The sequence below is a fragment of the Argiope bruennichi genome, chromosome 6 (genome assembly GCF_947563725.1).
Source record: "Argiope bruennichi chromosome 6, qqArgBrue1.1, whole genome shotgun sequence".
NCBI lineage: Eukaryota > Metazoa > Arthropoda > Arachnida > Araneae > Araneidae > Argiope > Argiope bruennichi.
Genome location: NC_079156.1, coordinates 133,156,358 through 133,181,104, shown reverse-complemented (window position 1 = coordinate 133,181,104; position 24,747 = coordinate 133,156,358). Strand labels below are relative to the sequence as shown.

General features: G+C 33.0%; 1 protein-coding gene and 17 non-coding genes across 25 annotated transcripts in view; 17 read left to right on the top strand and 1 right to left on the bottom strand.

Annotated features, from left to right (window-relative positions):
• The first annotated feature begins 471 nt into the window (after positions 1-471).
• On the top strand, positions 472-563 carry Trnai-uau (transfer RNA isoleucine (anticodon UAU)). The gene is given in 2 exon segments: positions 472-509; positions 528-563. It is a non-coding gene; the product is annotated as a tRNA-Ile (tRNA).
• Positions 564-717: 154 nt separating this feature from the next.
• On the top strand, positions 718-809 carry Trnai-uau (transfer RNA isoleucine (anticodon UAU)). Its single transcript is given in 2 exon segments — positions 718-755; positions 774-809. It is a non-coding gene; the product is annotated as a tRNA-Ile (tRNA).
• A 154-nt stretch (positions 810-963) lies between these two features.
• Positions 964-1,055, top strand: Trnai-gau (transfer RNA isoleucine (anticodon GAU)). The gene is given in 2 exon segments: positions 964-1,001; positions 1,020-1,055. It is a non-coding gene; the product is annotated as a tRNA-Ile (tRNA).
• A 645-nt stretch (positions 1,056-1,700) lies between these two features.
• Positions 1,701-1,792, top strand: Trnai-uau (transfer RNA isoleucine (anticodon UAU)). Its single transcript is given in 2 exon segments — positions 1,701-1,738; positions 1,757-1,792. It is a non-coding gene; the product is annotated as a tRNA-Ile (tRNA).
• Positions 1,793-2,438: 646 nt separating this feature from the next.
• Positions 2,439-2,530, top strand: Trnai-uau (transfer RNA isoleucine (anticodon UAU)). The gene is given in 2 exon segments: positions 2,439-2,476; positions 2,495-2,530. It is a non-coding gene; the product is annotated as a tRNA-Ile (tRNA).
• Positions 2,531-2,684: 154 nt separating this feature from the next.
• Positions 2,685-2,776, top strand: Trnai-uau (transfer RNA isoleucine (anticodon UAU)). Its single transcript is given in 2 exon segments — positions 2,685-2,722; positions 2,741-2,776. It is a non-coding gene; the product is annotated as a tRNA-Ile (tRNA).
• A 154-nt stretch (positions 2,777-2,930) lies between these two features.
• On the top strand, positions 2,931-3,022 carry Trnai-uau (transfer RNA isoleucine (anticodon UAU)). Its single transcript is given in 2 exon segments — positions 2,931-2,968; positions 2,987-3,022. It is a non-coding gene; the product is annotated as a tRNA-Ile (tRNA).
• A 154-nt stretch (positions 3,023-3,176) lies between these two features.
• Trnav-uac (transfer RNA valine (anticodon UAC)) lies at positions 3,177-3,268 on the top strand. Its single transcript is given in 2 exon segments — positions 3,177-3,214; positions 3,233-3,268. It is a non-coding gene; the product is annotated as a tRNA-Val (tRNA).
• A 154-nt stretch (positions 3,269-3,422) lies between these two features.
• Trnai-uau (transfer RNA isoleucine (anticodon UAU)) lies at positions 3,423-3,514 on the top strand. Its single transcript is given in 2 exon segments — positions 3,423-3,460; positions 3,479-3,514. It is a non-coding gene; the product is annotated as a tRNA-Ile (tRNA).
• A 154-nt stretch (positions 3,515-3,668) lies between these two features.
• On the top strand, positions 3,669-3,760 carry Trnai-uau (transfer RNA isoleucine (anticodon UAU)). The gene is given in 2 exon segments: positions 3,669-3,706; positions 3,725-3,760. It is a non-coding gene; the product is annotated as a tRNA-Ile (tRNA).
• A 154-nt stretch (positions 3,761-3,914) lies between these two features.
• On the top strand, positions 3,915-4,006 carry Trnai-uau (transfer RNA isoleucine (anticodon UAU)). Its single transcript is given in 2 exon segments — positions 3,915-3,952; positions 3,971-4,006. It is a non-coding gene; the product is annotated as a tRNA-Ile (tRNA).
• Positions 4,007-4,160: 154 nt separating this feature from the next.
• Positions 4,161-4,252, top strand: Trnai-uau (transfer RNA isoleucine (anticodon UAU)). The gene is given in 2 exon segments: positions 4,161-4,198; positions 4,217-4,252. It is a non-coding gene; the product is annotated as a tRNA-Ile (tRNA).
• A 154-nt stretch (positions 4,253-4,406) lies between these two features.
• Trnai-uau (transfer RNA isoleucine (anticodon UAU)) lies at positions 4,407-4,498 on the top strand. Its single transcript is given in 2 exon segments — positions 4,407-4,444; positions 4,463-4,498. It is a non-coding gene; the product is annotated as a tRNA-Ile (tRNA).
• A 154-nt stretch (positions 4,499-4,652) lies between these two features.
• Trnai-uau (transfer RNA isoleucine (anticodon UAU)) lies at positions 4,653-4,744 on the top strand. The gene is given in 2 exon segments: positions 4,653-4,690; positions 4,709-4,744. It is a non-coding gene; the product is annotated as a tRNA-Ile (tRNA).
• A 154-nt stretch (positions 4,745-4,898) lies between these two features.
• On the top strand, positions 4,899-4,990 carry Trnai-uau (transfer RNA isoleucine (anticodon UAU)). Its single transcript is given in 2 exon segments — positions 4,899-4,936; positions 4,955-4,990. It is a non-coding gene; the product is annotated as a tRNA-Ile (tRNA).
• Positions 4,991-5,144: 154 nt separating this feature from the next.
• Trnai-uau (transfer RNA isoleucine (anticodon UAU)) lies at positions 5,145-5,236 on the top strand. Its single transcript is given in 2 exon segments — positions 5,145-5,182; positions 5,201-5,236. It is a non-coding gene; the product is annotated as a tRNA-Ile (tRNA).
• Positions 5,237-6,365: 1,129 nt separating this feature from the next.
• Positions 6,366-6,457, top strand: Trnai-uau (transfer RNA isoleucine (anticodon UAU)). Its single transcript is given in 2 exon segments — positions 6,366-6,403; positions 6,422-6,457. It is a non-coding gene; the product is annotated as a tRNA-Ile (tRNA).
• Positions 6,458-17,753: 11,296 nt separating this feature from the next.
• The window catches only part of LOC129971338 (multiple C2 and transmembrane domain-containing protein 1-like), a 386,350-nt gene continuing 379,356 nt past the window's right edge, over positions 17,754-24,747 (bottom strand). For all 8 annotated transcript variants that reach the window (XM_056085007.1, XM_056085004.1, XM_056085008.1 and 5 more), the window contains 2 exons: positions 22,271-22,368; positions 17,754-20,111 (listed from right to left, as the gene is read on the bottom strand). In XM_056085007.1, coding sequence (XP_055940982.1) covers positions 20,034-20,111; positions 22,271-22,368 — 176 coding nt within the window. In that variant the 3' untranslated portion in view covers positions 17,754-20,033. The remainder of the gene's footprint in view (positions 20,112-22,270; positions 22,369-24,747) is intronic.

Here is a 24,747-nt window from a genome sequence, read left to right as displayed (position 1 = left end):
AGCACGCGGTACTTATAAGGCAGTATCTGTGAGAAATAACGATTCTGTGAGTTCGATCCTCACCTGGGTAAATGAATACATTTTGGAAGCTTACCCTGAATCAAGAAATTAAAATATTAGTTGAAAGTGATAAATTTTAATTAAAACATAGTAGAAACAAACCTACTTTATTAAATGGTCTTTAAAAATTACAGTTGCACCGAAATGAGAAGCATTCTTTATGTGTCCCCAGTGGCGCAATTGGTTAGCCGGCTGTACTTATAAGGCAGTATCTGCGAGAAATGCCGAGGCTGTGAGTTCGATCCTCACCTGGGGAAATGAATACATTTTGGAAGCTTACCCTGAATCAAGAAATTAAAATATTTGTTGAAAGTGATAAATTTTAATTAAAACATAGCAGAAAAAAACCTACTTTATTAAATGGTCTTTAAAAATTACACTTGAACCGAAATGAGAAGCATTCTTTATGTGTCCGCAGTGGCGCAATTGGTTAGCGCGCGGTGCTTATGAGGCAGTATCTGCGAGTAATGCCGAGGCTGTGAGTTCGATCCTCACCTGGGGAAATGAATACATTTTGGAAGCTTAATGTGAATCAAGAAATTAAAATATTTGTTGAAAGTGATAAATTTTAATTAAAACATAGCAGAAACAAACCTACTTTATTAAATGGTCTTTAAAAATTACACCTGAACCGAAATGAGAAGCATTGTTTATGTGTCCCCAGTGGCGCAATTGGTTAGCGCGCGGTACTTATAAGGCAGTATCTGCGAGAAATGCCGAGGCTGTGAGTTCGATCCTCACCTGGGGAAATGAATACATTTTGGAAGCTTAATCTGAATCAAGAAATTAAAATATTTGTTGAAAGTCATAAATTTTAATTAAAACATAGCAGAAACAAACCTTTTTTATTAAATGGTCTTTAAAAATTACAGTTGCACCGAAATGAGAAGCATTCTTTATGTGTCCCCAGTGGCGCAATTGGTTAGCGCGCGGTACTGATAAGGCAGTATCTGCGAGAAATGCCGAGAATGTGAGTTCGATCCTCACCTGGGGAAATGAATACATTTTGGAAGCTTACCCTGAATCAAGAAATTAAAATATTAGTTGAAAGTCATAAATTTTAATTAAAACATAGCAGAAACAAACCTACTTTATTAAATGGTCTTTAAAAATTACAGTTGCACCGAAATGAGAAGCATTCTTTATGTGTCCCCAGTGGCGCAATTGGTTAGCCGGCTGTACTTATAAGGCAGTATCTGCGAGAAATGCCGAGGCTGTGAGTTCGATCCTCACCTGGGGAAATGAATACATTTTGGAAGCTTACCCTGAATCAAGAAATTAAAATATTTGTTGAAAGTGATAAATTTTAATTAAAACATAGCAGAAAAAAACCTACTTTATTAAATGGTCTTTAAAAATTACACTTGCACCGAAATGAGAAGCGTTCTTTGCGTGTCCCCAGTGGCGCAATTGGTTAGCACGCGGTACTTATAAGGCAGTATCTGCGAGAAATGCCGAGGCCGTGAGTTTGATCCTCCCTGGGGAAATGAATATATTTTGGAAGCGTAATCTGAATCAAGAAATTAAAATATTTGTTGAAAGTGATAAATTTTAATTAAAACATAGCAGAAACAAACCTACTTTATGAAATGGTCTTTAAAAATTACAGTTGCAGCAAAATGAGAAGCATTCATTATGTGTCCCCAGTAGCGCAATTGGTTTGCGCGCGGTACTTATAAGGCAGTATCTGCGAGAAATGCCGAGGATGTGAGTTCGATCCTCACCTGGGGAAATGAATACATTTTGGAAGCTTACCCTGAATCAAGAAATTAAAATATTAGTTGAAAGTCATAAATTTTAATTAAAACATAGCAGAAACAAACCTACTTTATTAAATGGTCTTTAAAAATTACAGTTGCACCGAAATGAGAAGCATTCTTTATGTGTCCCCAGTGGCGCAATTGGTTAGCCGGCTGTACTTATAAGGCAGTATCTGCGAGAAATGCCGAGGCTGTGAGTTCGATCCTCACCTGGGGAAATGAATACATTTTGGAAGCTTACCCTGAATCAAGAAATTAAAATATTTGTTGAAAGTGATAAATTTTAATTAAAACATAGCAGAAACAAACCTACTTTATTAAATGGTCTTTAAAAATTACAGTTGCACCGAAATGAGAAGCATTCTTTATGTGTCCCCAGTGGCGCATTTGGTTAGCGCGCGGTACTTATAAGGCAGTATCAGCGAGAAATGCCGAGTCTGTGAGTTCGATCATCACCTGGGGAAATGAATACATTTTGGAAGCTTAATCTGAATCAAGAAATTAAAATATTTGTTGAAAGTGATAAATTTTAATTAAAACATAGCAGAAACAAACCTTCTTTATTAAATGGTCTTTAAAAATTACAGTTGCACCGAAATGAGAAGCATTCATTATGTGTCCCAAGTGGCGTAATTGGTTAGCGCGCGGTACTTATAAGGTAGTATCTGCGAGAAATGCCGAGTCTGTGAGTTCGATCCTCACCTGGGGAAATGAATACATTTTGGAAACTTACCCTGAATCAAAAAATTAAAATATTTGTTGAAAGTGATAAATTTTAATTAAAACATAGCAGAAACAAACCTACTTTATTAAATGGTCTTTAAAAATTACAGTTGCACCGAAATGAGAACCATTTTTTATGTGTCCCCTGTGGCGCAATTGGTTAGCGCGCGGTACTTATAAGGCAGTATCTGCGAGAAATGCCGAGGCTGTGAATTCGATCCTCACCTGTGGAAATGAATACATTTTGGAAGCTTAATCTGAATCAAGAAATTAAAATATTTGTTGAAAGTGATAAATTTTAATTAAAACATAGCAGAAACAAACCTACTTTATTAAATGGTCTTTAAAAATTACAGTTGCACCGAAATGAGAAGCATTCATTATGTGTCCCCAGTGGCGCAATTGGTTAGCGCGCGGTACTTATAAGGCAGTATCTGCGAGAAATGCCAAGGCTGTGAGTTCGATCCTCACCTGGGGAAATGAATACATTTTGGAAGCTTACCCTGAATCAAGAAATTAAAATATTAGTTGAAAGTGATAAATTTTAAGTAAAACATAGTAGAAACATACCTACTTTATTAAATGGTATTTAAAAATTACAGTTGCATCGAAATGAGAAGCATTCTTTATGTTTCCCCATTGGCGCAATTGGTTAGCGCGCGGTACTTACAAGGCAGTATCTGCGAGAAATGCCGAGGCTGTGAGTTCGATCCTCACCTGGGGAAATGAATATCTTTTGGAAGATTACCCCGAATCAAGAAATTAAAATATTAGTTGAAAGTGATAAATTTTAATTCAAACATAGCAGAAAAAAACCTACTTTATTAAATGGTCTTCAAAAATTACAGTTGCACCGAAATGAGAAGCATTCTTTATGTGTCCCCAGTGGCGCAATTGGTTAGCGCGCGGTACTTATAAGGCAGTATCAGCGAGAATTGCCGAGGCTGTGAGTTCGATCCTCACCTGGGGAAATGAATACATTTTGGAAGCTTACCCTGAATCAAGAAATTAAAATATTAGTTGAAAGTGATAAATTTTAATTAAAACATAGCAGAAACAAACCTACTTTATTAAATGGTCTTTAAAAATGATAGTTGCACCGAAATGAGAAGCATTCTTTATATGTCCCCAGTGGCGCAATTGGTTAGCGCGCGGTACTTATAAGGCAGTATCTGCGAGAAATGCCGAGGCTGTGAGTTCGATCCTCATCTGGGGAAATGAATACATTTTGGAAGCTTAATCTGAATAAAGAAATTAAAATATTTGTTGAAAGTGATAAATTTTAATTAAAACATAGCAGAAACAAACCTACTTTATTAAATGGTCTTTAAAAATTAGAGTTGCACCGAAATGAGAAGCATTCATTATGTGTCCCCAGTGGCGCAATCGGTTAGCGCGCGGTGCTTATAAGGCAGTATCTGCGAGAAATGCCGAGGCTGTGAGTTCGATCCTCATCTGGGGAAATGAATACATTTTGGAAGCTTACCCGGAATCAAGAAATTAAAATATTAGTTGAAAGTGATAAATTTTAATTCAAACATAGCAGAAAAAAACCTACTTTATTAAATGGTCTTTAAAAATTACAGTTGCACCGAAATGAGAAGCATTCTTTATGTGTCCCCAGTGGCGCAATTGGTTAGCGCGCGGTACTTATAAGGCAGTATCTGCGAGAAATGCCGAGGCTGTGAGTTCGATCCTCACCTGTGGAAATGAATACCTTTTGGAAGCTTAATCTGAATAAAGAAATTAAAATATTTGTTGAAAGTGATAAATTTTAATTAAAACATAGCAGAAACATACCTACTTTATTAAATGGTCTTTAAAAATTAGAGTTGCACCGAAATGAGAAGCATTCATTAAGTGTCCCCAGTGGCGCAATCGGTTAGCGCGCGGTGCTTATAAGGCAGTATCTGCGAGAAATGCTGAGGCTGTGAGTTCGATCCTCATCTGGGGAAATGAATACATTTTGGAAGCTTACCCTGAATCAAGAAATTAAAATATTAGTTGAAAGTGATAAATTTTAATTCAAACATAGCAGAAAAAAACCTACTTTATTAAATGGTCTTTAAAAATTACAGTTGCACCGAAATGAGAAGCATTCTTTATGTGTCCCCAGTGGCGCAATTGGTTAGCGCGCGGTACTTATAAGGCAGTATCTGCGAGAAATGCCGAGGCTGTGAGTTCGATCCTCACCTGTGGAAATGAATACCTTTTGGAAGCTTACCCTGAATCAAGAAATTAAAATATTAGTTGAAAGTGATAAATTTTAATTCAAACATAGCAGAAACAAACCTACTTTATTAAATGGTCTTTAAAAATTACAGTTGCACCGAAATGAGAAGCAGTCTTTACGTGTCCCCAGTGGCGCAATTGGTTAGCGCGCAGTACTTATAAGGCAGTATCTGCGAGAAATGCCGACGCTGTGAGTTCGATCCTCACCTGTGGAAATGAACAATATTCGGAAGCTTGCCCTGAATCAAGAAATTAAAATATTAGTTGAAAGTGATAAATTTTTATTAAAACATAGCAAAAACAAACCTACTTTATGAAATGGTCTTTAAAAATTACAGTTGCAAAGAAATGAGAAGCATTCATTATGTGTCCCCAGTGGCGCAATTGGTTAGCGCGCGGTACTTATAAGGCAGTATCTGCGAGAAATGCCGAGGCTGTGAGTTCGATCCTCACCTGGGGAAATGAATACATTTTGGAAGCTTACCCTGAATCAAGAAATTAAAATATTAGTTGAAAGTGATAAATTTTAATTAAAACATAGCAAAAACAAACCTACTTTATGAAATGGTCTTTAAAAATTACAGTTGCACCGAAATTAGAAGCATTCTTTATGTATCCCCAGTGGCGCAATTGGTTAGCGCGCAGTACTTATAAGGCAGTATCTGCGAGAATTGCCGACGCTGGGAGTTCGATCCTCACCTGTGGAAATGAACAATATTCGGAAGCTTACCCTGAATCAAGAAATTAAAATATTAGTTGAAAGTGATAAATTTTAATTAAAACATAGCAAAAACAAACCTACTTTATGAAATGGTCTTTAAAAATTACAGTTGCACCGAGATGAGAAGCATTCGTTGCATGTCCCCAGTGGCGGGATTGGTTAGTGCGGGGTACTTATAAGGCAATATCTGCGAGAAATGCCCAGACTGTGAGTCCGATCCTCGCCTGGGGAAATGAACATTTTTCGGAAGCTTACCCTGAATCAAGAAATTAAAATATTAGGTGTACGTGATAAATTTCTATTCGAACATATCAGAAACAAACCTAAGTTATTAAATGGTCCTTAAAAATTACAGTTGCACCGAAATGAGAAGCATTATTTGCGTGTCTCCAGTGGCGCAATTGGGTAGCGCGAGGTACTTATAAAGCAGTGTCTGTGACAAGTGCCGAAGCTGTGAGTTCGATCCTCACTTGGGAAATGAATGCGTTTTGAAGCTTAACCTGAATAAAGAAATTAAAATATTATTTGAAAGTGATAAATTTTAATTCAAACATAGCAGAAACAAACCTACTTTATTAAATGGTTTTTAAAAATTGATCGAAATGAGAAATATTCTGTACGTGTCCCCAGTGGCGCAATTGGTTAGCGCGCGGTAATTATAAGGCAGTATCTGCGAGAAATGCCGAGGCTGTGAGTTCGATATTCACATGGGGAAATGAACATTTTTCGGAAGCTTACCCTGAATCAAGAAATTAAAATATTAGGTGTACGTGATAAATTTCTATTCGAACATATCAGAAACAAACCTAAGTTATTAAATGGTCATTAAAAATTACAGTTGCACCGAAATGAGAAGCGTTCTTTGCGTGTCCCCAGTGGCGCAATTGGTTAGTCCGCGGTACTTATAAGGCAGTATATGCGAGAAATGCCGAGGCTGTGAGTTCGATCCTCACCTGGGGAAATGAATACATTTTGGAAGCTTACCTTGAATCAAGAAATTAAAATATTAGTTGAAAGTGATAAATTTTAATTCAAACATAGCAGAAACAAACCTGCTCTATTAAATGGTCTTTAAAAGTTATAATTGCACCGAAATGAGAATCATTCTTTACGTGTCCCCAGTGGTGCAATTAGTTGGCGCGCGGTACTTATAAGGCAGTATCTGCGAGAAATGGCGAGGCTGTGAGTTCGATCCTCACCTGTGGAAATGAACAATTTTCGGAAGCTGACCCTGAATCAAGAAATTAAAATATTATTTGAAAGTGATAAATTTTAATTCAAACATAGCAGAAACAAACCTGCTTTATTAAATGGTCTTTAAAAATTGCAGTTGCACCGAAATGAGAAGCATTCTCTTCTTGTCCTTAGTCTCGCAATTGGTTAGCTCGCGGTACTTATAAGGCAGTATCTGCGGGAAATGCCGAGACTATGAGTTCGATCCTCACCTGGGGAAATGAATAAATTTTGGATGCTTTCCCTGAAACAAGAAATTAAAATATTAGTTGAAAGTGATAAATTTTAATTAAAACATAGCAAAAACAAACCTACTTTATGAAATGGTCTTTAAAAATTACAGTTGCACCGAAATGAGAAGCATTCGTTGGATGTCCCCAATGGCGCGATTGGTTAGTGCGGGGTACTTATAAGGCAGTATCTGCGAGAAATGAAGAGGCTGTGAGTTCGATCCTCACTTGGGGAAATGAATACATTTTGGAAGCTTACCCTGAATCAAGAAATTAAAATATTAGTTCAAAGTGATAAATTTTATTTAAAACATAGCAAAAACAAACCCACTTTATGAAATGGTCTTTAAAAATTACAGTTGCACCGAAATGAGAAGCATTCGTTGCATGTCCCCAGCGGCGCGATTGGTTAATGCGGGTACTTATAAGGCAGTATTTGCGAGAATTGCCGAAGCTTTTAGTTCGATCCTCACCTGGGGAAATGAATGCATTTTGAAAGCTTACCCTGAATCAAGAAATTAAAATATTAGTTGAAAGTGATAAACTTTAATTAAAACATAGCAAAAACAAACCCACATTATGAAATGGTCTTTAAAATTTACAGTTGCACCGAAATGAGAAGCATTCGTTGGATGTCCCCAATGGCGCGATTGGTTAGTGCGGGGTACTTATAAGGCAGTATCTGCGAGAAATGAAGAGGCTGTGAGTTCGATCCTCACTTGGGGAAATGAATACATTTTGGAAGCTTACCCTGAATCAAGAAATTAAAGTATTAGTTCAAAGTGATAAATTTTAATTAAAACATAGCAAAAACAAACCCACTTTATGAAATGGTCTTTAAAAATTACAGTTGCACCGAAATGAGAAGCATTCGTTGCATGTCGACAGTGGCGCGATTGGTTAGTGCGGGGTACTTAGAAGGCAGTATCTGCGAAAAATGCCGAGGCTGTGAGTTCGATCCTCACCTGTGGAAATGAATATATTTTGGAAGCTTACCCTGAATCAAGAAATTAAAATATTAGGTGAAAGTGATAAATTTTAATTCAAACATAGCAGAAACAAACCTGATTTATTATATGGTCCTTAAAAATTACAGTTGCACCGAAATGAGAAGTATTCTTTACGTGTTCCCAGTTGCGCAATTGGTTAGCGCGTGGTACTTATAATTCAGTATCTGCGAGAAATGCCGAGGCTGGTGGTTCGATCCTGACCTGGGGAAATGGAAATTTTTCGGAAGCTTACCCTGAAACAAGAAATTCCACATTTAGGTCCTATGTGTTATTAAAACATAGCAGAAACGAACTTGCGTGTATTAAATTGTCGTTCAAGAATTTAGTAGCACCGAAATGTGAAGCATCCTTTCTGTGTCCCCAGTGGCACAATTCTTTAGCCCGCTCTACTTTTGTGGTTATCTCTGCGAAAATTGCCGAGGCTGTGAGTTCGATCCTCACCTGGGGAAAGAAATTTTTTTTTCGGAACCTTACCCTGAAACAAAAAGTTTCTACTTTAGGTATTACGTTTTAAATTTTAATTAAATCTTTGCATTAGTAAAGCTACGTTTATGCAATGGTACTTAAAAGTTTCAGTAACATGGTAGTGAGAACCATCCGTTACGTGTTGTGTTGCATATTGAAATCAAGCAGAGGTCGGTCCCAGAGTTGTAACATCATTGTTTAAATCATTTTGTAACTTGAAGTACGTTATATTTTCGTTTAAACTTGAATTGGATATTTTATTTTTAATTTAAAAGAACGGACAACGTCTGTGTCTAATTCGTAACTTTGTACTCTACAAAACGCACATCTTTTTATTTGTTTATTAAAATTTTTTGCTTTTAATCTGTTGCCTGGTTTGTTTATACACTGCTATTTTTGTTGTGAAAAACTCCGACATGGTTATGGGCCCAGGTGAGCCACAAACCTTAAAACCTTTGCAGTAAGATGCGTGTTTATGAATTGAATGAATAAGTGTCATTAATTGTTGTGAATTTTACTAAACCGAAGAAAAGATGATTTTAGATTTTTTTTTCTTTTGTGTTCACGAAACTCGATGATTCGAACTATTCGTCATGGAAGGAGGACATGAAAATTTTGTTGATGGATCGCGGCTGTTGGAATTCTGCAATTGGTGAAGAAAAACCTTGTCCAGTAGAAGGTCCTGAAGCTCCAGTATGAATGGAGAAAGCAGCGGTGTTTCACAACAATTTATCAAGGCGTCAAAAGAAAACTTCTTCCACTGATATGGCACACGACTGAGGGGAAAGAAGCATGGAATATTATGAGCCTGTATCTAAAGTTCGATTAGCAGTTTTAATCGATGAATTTTTCGAACTAAGATTTAATCCATAACAACAGATCTGTATTTTTTGCAATCGTGTCAGAGAAAAGAAAAATCAAGTTAAGGAAGAGGGCTTCGAAATTTCTGATTTATTGGTTGCACTGCAGCTTATCAGAAGACTTCCAGCTGAATATGACCACTTGGTTCAAATACTCAATAGAATGAAGGATGCAGAGTTTACACACTTGAAAGTTGAAAGACAACTAATAAATGAATCGGGGAAAATCCAATGAAAACAAAAGGATTTGAACATTACGAAGAAAGCGTATAATGTCGGATCATCTCCTGGAAAAGAAATTAGCAAGAAACCTATAGAACGAAGTGAAAACGTTTGGACCCTATAAGAAGTCCTGATCAACCCTAAAAGCATGGGGCCGTGGTGTAAGAATTGTTCCCGGAAAGGATATACTGAATCTAAATGTTACAAGAAACCACAAAAAGAAAAGATCGCTTTCAATGCAGAAAGTGCATTTTATGTATATAATCCATCAGCTGAAGTTTTTGCAGTATCGGAGGATTTGGCGCAGTTTCTGGTAGATTCAGCTTCTACTTCTCATTTTTGTTGTGAGCGAGATTGGTTCAAGAACTTCAGAGAACTTTCCCCCACCAAGGCATTACTGGCTGATAAAAAACACACATGTGAAGTTAAAGGGGTAGGTGATATTGATTTTTATATTAAAGATATTAAAGGTAATGTGCATATAACGTTAAAAGATGTTTTGTATGCTCCCAACATGAGGAGAAATTTAATGAGTGGAGCAAAAATGGATCTTGCCGGTTTAAAAATTAATTGGTGTAATAATGTTATGCGTGTATATCATTCTAATAATGAATATTTCTTTTCTGTATTTCGGCAAGAAATGTTGTATATGGTTATCCTTTATTAGAAAATGTAATGCATACTAGTGTAGATTTAAGTGTAATACATAGAATATCATGGTATGTTAATGTTCCTATGATTAAGGATATGAGTAAAAATCCTTCAGTTAAAGGATTAGAGCATTTAAATGTTGAAACGAAATATGTGCCTTGCATTGCTTGTAATCTAGATAAAGCAACTAGAACTTCTCTAAGGAATGTTGTTTATAAACGGGTAACAAAATCTGTTTTGGAAAAGGTGCATATGGACTTATAGGGATCAGCACTTGTAAATTCTTTGGGAGGCAGTAAATATTTTTTACCGATAATTGATGATTTCTCTAGTGAAGTAGATGTATTTACTCTTAAGAATGAAAACGAAGTCATTACAGTTTTTAGAGAATACTTATCTAGGGTAGAAAGAGAATTGGATTTGAAACTTAAAAGTGTTAGAACAGATAACGGCATGGAATTCTGTTATAAAGAATTTGAAAAAATCCCAAGAGAGCTTGGTATTAAAAGTGAACAAACAACCATTTTTACACCGGAATTAAATAGAGACTCGGAACGATTTAATAGATCTAGTATGGATGCAGTCAGAACTTTGCTACAGGATAGTGGATTACAACCAAGATTTTGGGCGGAAGCACGCCAGAACTATGTGTATACTAAGAACCGATGTATTCACAAATTAACCGAGGGAAAAACTCCTGTTGAAATATGGCCAGGACATAAACCTTATATTAAGCATTGTCGTATATTTGGTTCACTAGTGCATGTGTATGTTCCAAAAGTTTATAGGAATAAATTGCAACCCAAAGCTAAGATTGGAATATTTATGGGTTATGCAGTAAGTAGAAGAGGATATAGGGTATGGCTGCCAAAAGAAGGAAAAATTGAAGAAAGTTATCATGTTAAAATGGATGAAACAAAAAACGGGGTTCAAATTTTATTTGGTAAAAATTAAGAGATATGATTATTCTTGGTATCAATTGGATCAAACTTTGAAACGCGGTAGTTATACGAAATTACAGGATGATAAAGATTTTTTACCGGAAAATTTGCCCTTGTTAGATATTTCAACTTGGGAAAGATTAGAAAAACCTAGAAATAAAAGCAAGAGAGTAGACGTATACTATTATCCACCTCGTAAAGAACGACTTGGATCATTAAACGATGCTAAAAGATATTGCGAGAAAAACAACTTGGCATTTGATCCAGATCAGTTTATTTTTAAACCAACAACAGTAAATATGTGTTTTGAACAAAAATCGGATAGTGAGGAAGAAATGAATTCGGACTCTCTAGGTGAATCGAACTGTATAGGTGATATTTTTGAACACGAGATATGCATGTCCGAAATTCGAAAATCGTATGCAGAAACTCAAAATTCTCCAAATAAAAATAAATAGGATGGAGCTATGTCGGAGGAAATTGAAATGATGCAGAGTAGAAAGTTCTGCGATCTAGTTGATCCAAATTCTAATATGAAAGTTATAAGTTGGAGATGGGTATATAGTATTAAGCATGTAGAGCAGAAGGTTTTAAGCAAAGACCTGGTGTTGATTTTACTGATGTTTTTGCACCACTTGTGAATTTTGATGTAGTAAAATTTCTATTTGTTTTGTTAGTATTATTTTAGGCTGGAACCACGCTCAAATAGATGTTAAAGCATTCTATCTATATGGAAAACCTGATACTCTTGTTTATATGCAGCATCCAGAAGGATTTGTTGTTAAAGTCATGTTTGTCGGCTGCAAAAGAGCATTTATGGTTTACATCAAAGACGGGGGAATCTCGAGTTCAATAGGATTTTAATAAAACTTGGTTTTCAGCAAAACGAACTGTGTAATGGTTTATATACTGAAACTGATTGTATTCTATTAGTGTATGTAGATGATAGAGTTGTTTACAGTAAATCGCGAACAGTTCTTGAAAATTTAATTTTAGATTTAAAAAGTAAATCAGAAATTACCGAATTAGAACCAATTAAATACATTCTGTGTGTAAATTTTGAGCAAATAGGGAACTACGTGTATTTGCATCAAAATAATCATATATATAAATAAACTTATGAATAGATTCAAAAATTTACCTAAAAGGCGAGTTTCATTACTTTTGAAAGTAGGTTGTATCTTACCAGATAGAGGAGTAAAAGTAAATGATGGAGGAAACGGAACTGATGAGACAGTTTCCGTACAGAACTCTAATCGGATGTTTATACTTTATTGCGATTAGTTCCAAGCAGGACATTGAATTTTTTGTAAACATTGTCACAATTTTGTAACGAATATATTTATCCTCATTGGACTGTCGTAGTTGATGTATTAAATTGTGTTTGAAACCAGACACTATAAGATAAATTTGTCAGATACTAGAATTAATTTGTTAACTATGTATTCAGATTCTAGATGGGGATGTAAAATAAATGATAGATATTAAACTAGTGACTATATAACGTTTTTTTGGAAATATAGCCATCACTTGGAAATCTCAAAAACAAATGTATTGCTTCAAGTTCAAAGGAAGCAGAATTTATAGCTTTAACTGAGAGTGTAAAATGTATTTTGAAATCAAGAATTCTAAATGGAATTTAATTGATTTTCAGATTTCTGAAATGTATTGCGAATACCAAACTGCAATTCATTTTTCTAAAAATAATTCTGCGAATAATAAAACGAAACATATTAATATTGGATATAAATTTATTCGCAAATTATCTGAGAATGAATTTTACCTTAAATGTTTAAATTCTAAGAAAAATTTGACCGATTCTTTAACAAAATCTCTTGCAAAAGAGAAATTTTATTCTGTAATAAAGCATATATTTAAAATGGATTCAGTGACCGATGGGGCCGAATATTGCATATTCAAATCAAGCAGAGGTCGGTTCCAAAGGAGTAACATTATTGGTCAAATCAGTTTGTAACTGGAAGTACGTTGTATTACTGGATAAACTCTGCTCGGATATTTGTACTTTTAAATAAAAAGAATTTACACCGACTTGCTGTAGGCTGTAGCTTTGTACTCTGCAAGATGCTGACTTTTTTTGTTCATTTAAGGTGTACGTACACACTAGAAGATTTTTTTTTTTTTTTAAATTAACTTTAAAAATCCAGTTTTTTCACAGTAGGTCATTAATATATGTTTAAACTCATTTCAGTAAGAAAAAATCATATTACACTCATTATTAATTAATTAAATAATATTTAATGAGCTAAGTAGCCTATTTTTTTGAAACTTGATAGCTTAAATTTTAATTTGTACACACACACCATTCTAGTTGGAAATGATGCCTAATATTAGTCTTCATGTTGTCTGCCTCAATCAAGTTATAAAAATATATAGTTTTTTTAAAACAATTTTTTCATCAACGATGAATAGAAAAAGCGAGATTTTTTCTGTCATTTTTACTTTTAAATAGCTATTATAAATTTATTCCTATAAATATAACTTTGATTGAGACGCTATTTCATACAGATTATTTTGATATATAAATAACTGTATTTGGTTCATTTCTTGTTGAGTTCTGATTGTTTGAATGAAGCAACATAGTGGAAAAATATCATTCTTCATAAAATGAGTTAAAACACCATAACTAGAGTTTTTAATGAAAGCACCTCAAGAAAAATAATTATAACTCCAGAAATATTTCGAATAACTCCAGAAATATTTCGAACATCATGGTATCGTTTGAAAGCTAAAGGATCAGAGAACATTATTAAGCAATAAAAAGAAAAAATCAATATTTTGAAGGGTTTTCAAAGTTTCGAAGTACATACACCTTAAGAATTTGTTTTTAATCTTATGCCTGGTTTTTCTACTCTGGTCTTGTGGTTGTGACTCACTCCAATAAGCGTCTTACCTGGGGAAATGGATATTTTCTGGAAGGTTTCCCTGAAATTTGATTTTCCATTGAAGTTCTAAATTTAACTGATAGTTGAAAATTATTAATTATAACATTGTGTTACATTTATGAAATAGTTTTTTTAAAATTTCAAAATCTCTAAACTGAGTATCCGCCGTTTCATATTCTCAATGGAGCCATTGGTTAGCGCGAGGTACTTATAAGCATTCACTATTAGTAAGTCCGTCCGAGGTACTTGTACCATCAGCAGAGACTATGAAAGAACTTTTTTGGTTTCAAAATGCAGTGAATGAAATTAATATTAGTATCCATACGGTTTTGACAATATTTTGACAATAAAATTACAATGAATTTTTTTGAGAATAGAATTGAAAATGATAAATATCTATATTCGTTTACATTTCATTAGGAAATTTTTACAGGATGATTAAATTTAGATAAAATAAAGTTTTAACTTAGAAGTTTTATTGGCAAATATTAATCGTGAATGTGATTTAAAATTTTCTTTTTGTATCCATTTGCATTTCATGAGACCCAATGTTGGCAGAAATGAAATGTATGTAGAGACGTCATGGGAACAAAGGCTGCGTAATTTATAGTGAGAACTTGTGTGGACATTAGGCTCAGTTGTTCATGTCACCCATTAAGAATCATTTTTCAATAGCAGCGAGATGTTATCTAATCTATAAAAAGGAATTTTTGTTTGTTCTTATTTTATGCGCTGCCGTACCGTTCATCCGATGGCGATAAAACTTTGCCAAATGATTGCTTGCACTTGAGCGAAGGTTATAGGCATAGCACAATGATTAGCATTTATGTTGAACACAATAAAATTTACAAACAAATACGTTTCTATTATTCAATATTATTTTAAATTCACAAAAGGTAAACGGCACGTGCCCTTCGGAGAGAATCGCACCTATATCAGTTATCATCGATGCCAATCACTGCGAGTGAAATGCAATTAAAAAATATTTAGTGCAAGCGCTATTTTTTTCTTCTTTTCATTAATGAATATTCATCTATATAAAATATTATCCTTCAATGGGCATAATATTTTGGCTACTTCAAATCGCATATATTATTCAGAATTTAATTCACACATACAAAATAGAATCATAATATTACCGATGACTATCAAGGTAATATATATATATATATATATATATATATATATATATATATATATATATATATATATATATATATATATATATATAGTATAAAATGAAGTCTCCTGAAAGCATCTGTATGTTAAAACCCTAAAAATTCGAGGAATACTAAACTAATTTTGGAGATATTTGTATAATTTTGTAGGGCATTTATTGGGGAAGCTTTTAGTATATTGAAGTCATATCAAAATAAAAAAAGGAGTTTTATAATTGCAATTTTAATTATTTTGCTACTACGATCCGCACATGAGTAAAGCAGTAGTATCTGTGCTTTGCACTTATAGCAAGAGCCATGGTATTCATATGCGATACATTTCTTTGTTTACGTCTGATTTTAAACAGCGATTATCCCCAAAAGAAGGAAATTCAACCTTGGCTAGAGCACATTAAATGCTAAAACGCTTCGTTTGTTGCGCGATAATGAAGACGTAGAGGAAAGAAACGTAAGGTTAGCGAATATCAGAGAAAGAATGTCCACACTTTCTTCAAAGGAGAGTCTTCTGCTGAGCGAAGTAATAGTTTCTCTTTAAATAGCACTGCAATTGAATTACAGAGACAGAATGAATCAAGCCTGTCTGCTGACAGAGAAAGACATTTAAATTTGAGATACAGGAAAAGTGAAAGAACAAACTTTCTTGATATTTGGTCCGAAAAGGAGTACACCGCTCTGAATTTCGCTCCATGTGTGAATTACAGAAATGATGCTTTGGCTTCAATAGGAACAATGCCTATAGTCTGTCCATATTATTCAGCTTTAGAAACAGCTTTGACATACAGTCATTTTCGCCAAAAAATAATTTATCGCCAGATTTTAGCGAAATGGCCGAATGTGGCGAGAACGGCAGCAATAGGGTAACGGTAGCAAAAGTGACACCGAAAAATTGCCACTCTCGCAAGGCGCAAAATGACTGTATATCAAAGCTTAGCCCTAAATATTTCTGAATATGTGTTATAAAAAATTATTTTGTAGTTATTTTTGATGATTTCTAAATATTTTTTTGATCCCGTATGGCATTCCCATGTCATATCGGGTGGAGGTTAGACTTAAGCTAATTTTTCCTCATAGATGTTATGCCGGGGGCAACGCTGTGCGGGTACTGCTAGTATATATATATATATAGTTTAGTTAGTGTATAGCTAAGTTTTCCAATGCAAATAGTAATTTTTCTGTATATTTAGTGAATCGACAAACGATATTTAAGTTATATAATCGTATGTCGTGCAATCTGAATTCTCAAAAAATATGCCTCCCAAACGTTCGTAATTTATATCTACCAGCGCAGTATATAGAAATAAGCGAATTCAAGCTTCTCAAATAAACGAGGAATGACAAGCTAAATATGATGTGCTGATTCCACGCATTCCCATCGACATATATTTGATTTCAAATGATTGCAGTTCTCTATTCGACTTGCATTCTCGATGACCATCAACAAGGCGCAAGGTCAAGTGCACGGATCGAACCTAGAAAATCCGTTTTTTGTATGACCAGTTGTGAAAGTATTCACTGTCGCGAAGAAAATAAATATCCTTTTTTCCATCATTCCTAATTAAACCAGGTAGCTATTTGAAACGATATTTCCAAAAATATTTTTTCTGCAGCTGCAACTCGGCGCTAGTTCTCATTAAATTATTTTGTAAATATTTACAAAGTCAGCTTGCTCTTTCCTCTTCTTCAAATGTACATTCCGCGTTTAAAAGAATATTTCTTCAGGCGATTCTTGAAGTGGCAGCCTCGGTATTTCTTTTCAATACTGCTCTATAAGCGCAACACGCTAATTAGTTGCGCCACTGGGGATATAGATTGTGATTTCTTAGTTCAATAAGATTTGAGATTATTAACGCCATGATAAATGCATGTGAAAATTAAATTATGAAAGTGATTTTGTTCTCAATTCCTGATGAAACAACCTATAAAACATCAAGTGACTATAAAATAACGTGACCAAGCTTCTTTATATTAATTATTACTTTATTTATTAATATTATTTAGTGTTTATTTCAAATATGTTTTTATTACATCTGCTAAATATTTAAAAAAAGCATATCTTTTGTTATTATTAATTTTATTTGACATTTATTTAATTGACTTTTTGTCCAACTGTTCGTATTTTTTTAAAAATTGTTATTTAATTAGTTTAAATTTTGAAGAAGAAGAAAAAAAGAAATTTGCAATTGATCCTTTATCCATTTCCTGATGTGGCAGACAATTGTAATTTTGTACATTTGTGTATTCTGCATGTTTCGATTCTATTTTAATAGTTTAAGAATTTTATTTGTATTGAATTGATTAATTGTTACATTTTGATACCGTAATAATGTCACCTATTAGTAGTGAAGAAGAATTGACATGATGAATCCATAATATTTTTATGACGAATTATAAATTAATGATTAGAAAATAGAAAATAACAAAAATTAAGCACATAAGTAAGTGTATAGTTTTTAAGAATTGTTTTGTTGTTATTTCTCACTCTGTTTTTTGACTCAATCAGTTTTCGTGTGAAGCAATGTTATAGTGTAATGAGTTGAATGAATGAATAAACAGAGAGACAGACACATTTATAAAAGGAAAATATATTTAAAAATCGATAGAAATATTTAAAAAGGACAATGAAACAGGGACAAAAACATTGTTCATCCACAATGAGAATTTAAATAAAAACATGATAAATAGCGTGTGAGATTGATTCAAAGTACGGGAGGAGAGAACAGTTCGTAGTAAGGCTTCAAACACTAGAGCACCCTAATCTTCTGTAACTTTGAGATTAAACTGGAAATCGGAGATGTTATTGCTGAAAAAACCTGAAGAACAACACGGAAAAGGCGCAGCAAGCGTTCCGGAGCAGTTTTCGCTGATCCGCAATAGGGAACATGGAAAATATATTAGATCACTCAACGTATTGGATGCTTATTAGAAGTCTAATGGTGAACTGTCATCCCATGCAGCAGTTTTTTTAAATAGATAAAAACCTTATGGGTCAATGGAAATTTAATGATAAGATTTGTTTTCTCAGATACCTAGTCAGGAAATGGTTTTTATGAAAGCAGTTACAAAGTCTTTAAATAAAAACTGAAAAATACATTTTTTTCTTTTAATCTTTTAATTTATAGAGTTTTTAGATTCATCATTAAGTGACAAAATTATATTTAAAAAACCATTCACACTATACAGCATCATTTAAAAAAAATTCATCTAAGATTGCTTAAACCTATATAAGTAAATGTAAGTAGTACCTAAAAAATAATTTTAAAATTAAGCTTGAACTTAGTTTTTTTAAATCAATTTAAAGTGCATTAAATATTTAATTAAAATACTTTTAAACTAAATTATATTCTTGAAGACAAACGTGATAAGCAAATAATTTTATTAATCAGCTTTTAAATTAGGGAGTTTAAAGTATTCATTTTTACCTTGGGGAAAAGAAGGTAAAAGTGGTGTAGATACAACAATGAGTTGCTGAATAGTGTCGCATTTTCAATGCCAGATTCATAATCGCATTTCAATGCCACTATTAATTCGACGACAAATGCTTAAATAGATCTTCTAAATCTTTGATAGAAGAACAAGATTTAAAAAATGATTAAAATAAATTTCATTTTATTTTTAAAGGTGTAACATCATAAACATAACATAATTATTACTGAAATAATCAAAATTGATTTTTGAAACAATCATTAAAATATTTCACTTGTGTAGGTTTTTAAATGCTGTCAGTTGGGCACCATATTATACCTTATTGAAATAGCCATTCGACTTCATTAAATTTAATATTTCATAAGACATATAGTACTAATTCATGTACTAATGTTTGAATTCAAATGTTTACATTTAATGGTCAGAGTAAGACATTTTCTGTCGTCAACAGACTACAGGGAGCAAAGAACAGGTTTTGTATCAGAAGGAAAAACATAAACATAGGAAATTTCTACTGAAACATTTCAGTTATTTCAACCAATAGACATCTAATAGCATACTCATAATTCATAGGACAGCCTTTTGTCTGTCATGCAAAAAGCTTTCAAGTAGAAAAGAGAAAAATTTAAACAAAAGTTCAACAATTATTTACATTTATGTCTAATGTATCAGATTCAGACATTCACCCGTTGGAGCTCCTTCAGACATCCACTGGATGTTACTCAGCATTAGAGCTCTTTAGTGAGCTCGGACAAAAAATTTACATGTAAATGAAAGCTCAACAATTATGTACACATTTCACACAGAGATATAGATGACGGAAAGAAAGTTCATTCGCACCCCCAGCTGCATCCAACAGGTGTGCACCAAACATCTAACGGATATCTTGGACCAGCGTTAGATATCATTGGATGAAGTGGGAAATTAAGGCTTTATCAAGTGGAACAAAGAAAATTTTTTACTAAAAAATAAAAATCTTGTCCACTAAAGTGAAAAATGATTGCGATAACAGTTTAATGACATAAAATATAATAAGCAGAAACAAAAAGTAAATGAAAATTAGAAACGGCTTTAAAACTTCCCTGGACAGCTCCCCCAATCCAAAGTTCCACCACGCACGAGTTAGTTTTAAAACAGCACTAAAAGATTTCCACAGTAACAACTGGAATGATAGAGCGTACAAAAATAGTGTTCGCTAGTCAATTTGTAAGGCTACAACGATTGACTAGTTCGTTTAACAAGTTCGTGTGACTAGAGTTACCGTAGTTAAAATATCCGATATGGTACACCAATGAGCAACAAATGAAAGAGCTAACAACGACTTTGATAGGTGGCCATGAAGTGACGCCGGCAGAAACAATTTGATTCGAGAAAAATCACAGTTGGCATATGCAAAACTCAACTTTGGCAGATTCGATTCTTCAGTTGCGCTTCTTCTTCTTCTTCTTGTCGCTGTCTGTGAGGTCGACGAACATCGGCTTCAACTCTCGGAACGCCACCTGCAAGAAAAAAGACTTTGTCAAATCAAAATTTCTCAATAAGAAGTGGCAACAACTTTATGTTTGCATGAAACTTTGTTTTCTTTAACCTCTATCCGGGGTATTTACTGTACAGAGAGTGCTGAAATTCGTGGGAATACATTTTATAGATGGTGTACAAAGAGAAAATATTGTAATCGTTAAAAAAATTTCGAAGTATAGATTTTGAATAATCTCCACGTTTCAGATCTCCTAGAGATCGAAAAACTAGAATTTTTCAGAATGATATCTGTCTATCCGTGTGCGCGATAAATTAAAAATAGTGTGAGCTAGACGGAGCCTTACTCTAAATGTTTAGATATCTGTCAAATTTTGAATGAAATCCAGGCGGAAGCTCTCCGTCTGTTCGAATACGTGTGAACATGGTAATTACAAAACATCAAGCTCTAGATAGATACAATTTGATATTTAAAATAAAGATCTGTAACAAATTTTAAACAAATTTTGTCAAGAGTTGAACCGTGTGTCAGTCTGTTCTTTTGTATACATATATTCATAAATTACGTCACAACGTTAATGCATAAGTTACATTTACATGTTAATTTATAAATTGTATCATAACGATAATTCATAAATGTATCAACGTAGGCAAATGAAATTTGGTTTACAGTTTAAACATCTCAAGTGTGGATATTTTATCAAATTTTGAACTAAATATGATCAAGAGCTAACCGTCTGTCTGTCTGTATTTTCACTTGCATGGGGACTCGGAAATACGTCTTTAAAAAAATGAAATTTGGCATGTGGCCTTAAATATAAATTGAATTCAGCATGACATGCATAGTTCCATGTCATGAACAGAAACGGGCAGAACGTGCTATAATTTACAAGTAACGGAAAGAAAGTTGAAAGAAAAACATTTATCTTATTTAAATACTCATAAGAAGAAAAAGAACAAGATTATATGGACAGGAGTTATTTTATCAAAACTCCAACAAGTTAAAGATATTTTTCAAGTTCGTGCAGATTGTTTAGAGTCGTAATTCAGCATTTTATTAGTTTCTCCTTGACTTCATTTTCTAATTCTTTTACAAAACATATGTTTATAGCTTTTTCTTCGAATCGCAAAGTAAATAAATATTATCACACGAGGAATAAAACTTCACCTTATATTTCCTTCAAAACTGGTGATAAAACTCTACTCGCAGTCAAAGGTGGGAAAGAGAAATAATTTTTTTTCCCCTTAAGAGAATTGGAGCTATCGAGATGATACAGGTTGGAAAAAATTTTAACTAATAAAAAGTTTTTCAACAAATTATTTTACAAATATGTTAAAAGATAATCGAAATTCAGGATTGAAAATGATTTTTCAACTCACAACGAAATGTTATTTTCCTAATGAGTTGGTAATTCGATTCATTTAAATATTTTTTCTATTTCCAATAGTGAATTATGGGAAAATAAGCGCTTCAATTCTCCACTATTTTCACTCCTCTGTGCTAGACTTGCGGGCTACGAAATAGATCGAGAATTTTATCCTCCCTACACTAGTCGATTGAAATCCAATCAAAATGATCTAGATTCAGTTGCATCGTAAGAGTAATAATAAGAATTTCTAAAAGAAATTTGTCAAGTTGAAACCTAGTGAATCATTTAAAAAACTTTTAATGCAAAGTTACTTGTTTATAAGTAAACTATGAATTAATAAAAGTAATTTAAATTTTAATTGAGGCAAATATCAAAACCTGATCAGCCAATCCAGGACATCTAATCACTTCATGCGAATGGTATAAGGTATGGCTCATCTGCTGAAGTGATTCATTTCTCTTCCATAATAATGCTCGAAATAAATTCTATTGATTCTATTCAGTTGTTATATTAACGTTTCTGCAATCGATTTTATTTGAAATATAGTGTATTGATTCATTAACAATTCAGTTCAAAGATTATATGACTATCGATTACTCAGTTTTGGTTGTAAAATGTTTTGGTGCATAACAAATTGTCTCTTAACCCAAAACTAGATTTTAGTTGCAGGTTTGTAAATGTATACTCAAATTTTCTTTCAAACTCCACAATTCATGGTTCAGAATAATTGTGCAGTTTGTCGTTGCAGTATTATACGCACCATACTACTTCTAATTAATTTCGGCGCTCTTAGCCGGTTTGAGTTCACTTACTTTTTCTTCGTCATCCGGTACTCTGGAAATGAAATCGAGGAGTTCGTTATTAGGCACTGCGTGGGGATTCCTCAATTTCTTCGTGAACTTATTTATACCTGAAAGAGAAATGAGCACAATTGCATCTCATGGTAACAATATAAGTCAGATTTAAGTGAATCAAACTTCAATTTATACTATGCTCAAAATTCTTGTTATTGTTGATTAATCTCATTTTTGATTAGTCAAAAACAACAAGACTAGATAAAGAGGGTATGCAATAGTTTTCTGCAGCTCAAAGTGAATTAGGGGGGGGGATTTAGGTATCACTGAAGGAAAAACCTGATTTAAGTATCAGTATATAAGGAAGTATGTTGTATTCCTAAAGAAGTTTCAGAGGAAACTGGTCAACATTTCTATTTCGTTTGGAGAAAAAGTAAACATTCAACAGCCAGTCCGAGCGTAGCGAGTCATTCGTTGCTAACAAGCTCATGGTTTACTTAGGTTTAAGTTTTTGTATAATAATGCTTCAGAATACAATTAGAATAAAATAAACTTCTTTAAAACCGCAATAAATTTATCTTTTAAATGGTGCATAGATTTTCTTCTATGATCATAGGAAACCATACTATGGGTAAATACATGCAAAATATTCACCAAAACAACGTAAAACACTAAGTAAAAAATTTATCATTAAATTCTAAAATTTAGGTTTCGGAGCCATCCTTACGATTACCTGAGCCTTAAATTTCATGGCAGTGGATGCGACAGACTTGTTTGGACATGGTCGAAATGCAGACACATAAAAACTTCCTTTCATAAACATAGATTCGTACTTAATTAATTCTAGGTTAATGTAATTTATAATAAATGATATTAAAGTTAATGTTATTTATATGTTCTATACACAATTTTATATCATTTTAAATTTGATTCTGAATTTTCCTATAATTATTTTCTGAATTGTACTATAAATTCCACTTTGTTTATGTTAATTAGATGTTTCTCCTTATATGCGCTTTACAGTTTTTTGGGTAGTGTACAAAGATTAAATTAATATATCTCAAAACTCAAGAACTTAAGAGGTTGCTTTAATTTAAAAAAAAATGTGTTAACCCTCTCTCCCTTCAAAAAAATAATTTTAAGATGTAAAATAAAAAATAAAAAAGGAAAGGAAATACAATCCTCTTTTCTGAAATATCGGAGAATTATAATGTTTTACATTTCCTTCATCCGAATTTTTATTAATTAAAAAATTAGTAATTCTACAATCACAGTAATCAAAAATTGAAAAGTATTGCTATAAAATATTTCGAAACTAGAGAAAATTATATAGAAATAAAATTGATATCATTGAAATTTCAGTGTTTTGAATTTTTATTGCAATGAATGATTCATTGTGCAATCATATAATTCAAAATTATCCAGGAAAAGTTTTAAAATTTTAATTATTTTTTTAATTAAATAATCTATAGAAATGTGAAAAACTTTCATTATGAACGAATTAATAAAGAAGTAACTATTAACAATTTCAAAAATAACTACTAATAAATTTTGATTTGGTTTTAATTAAATTAATTAAAAATTGGTCAAAATGTTTTTGGAAATCTTTATTTATTTTTTTTTATTTTATTTATTTATTTATTTTATTTTTTTTTAGATTTTTTACATAATCTTTTTGGAAATTTAATTCTTCTCGAGTATTTGCGTTTTAAGATGAAACATCGTAAATAGTTTGATAGTTTTGAGTCCAACGATCTGTCCTGTATGTATCATTTTGAAAGAATTTTCCATTACGCAATTTATAGGTTATATACTACCCTATAAACATTATTATCCTGAAATAACAGTTTTGCATTTGGCACGTGATACAACTGAAATTTATTTTACGATATGTTTATACAGGATTCATAAAAATAATAACTCGAGAAACGTGATTCCAATCGCAATCGTGCAGATCGTTAAATAAAAGCATACAATGAACTTCGGCAGCTGTATTTTTTACAGTTGTTATTGTACTGTTGCTTGAAAGGAAAGATATTGCGCTGCTTTGTTTACAAACGACGATCTTGGATAAAAATAGACGTTCCGCAGAAATTTATTATCGATTCTAGCCATCTGCGCATTTTATTAGACTAAAACAGTGCGATAAACAGAAATATTGAATGGGGAAAGAAATGCTATTTCAGCAATTGAGCTTTCAAGGATAACTCGTACCTTAAGTTTCAAGTGATCAAAAGCGATAATGCAGACGAAGGTATATTTATTTTAGATTGGTGACTTCGAAATGTCCACAGAAATGGATAAATTGTTGCTAGTACATAACACGTGCCATAAATTTAACTGAAAATATTTGTCATAGGAGACAACCGTATAATTTGAAATCGTATATGAATTTCTATCTTTGGTCAGAAAGGCATCTGCACACAAATGAATCACCAACCGGTATGAATTATAAATATGTCAATGTCATCGAATATTGTGCATCATTATGCAGC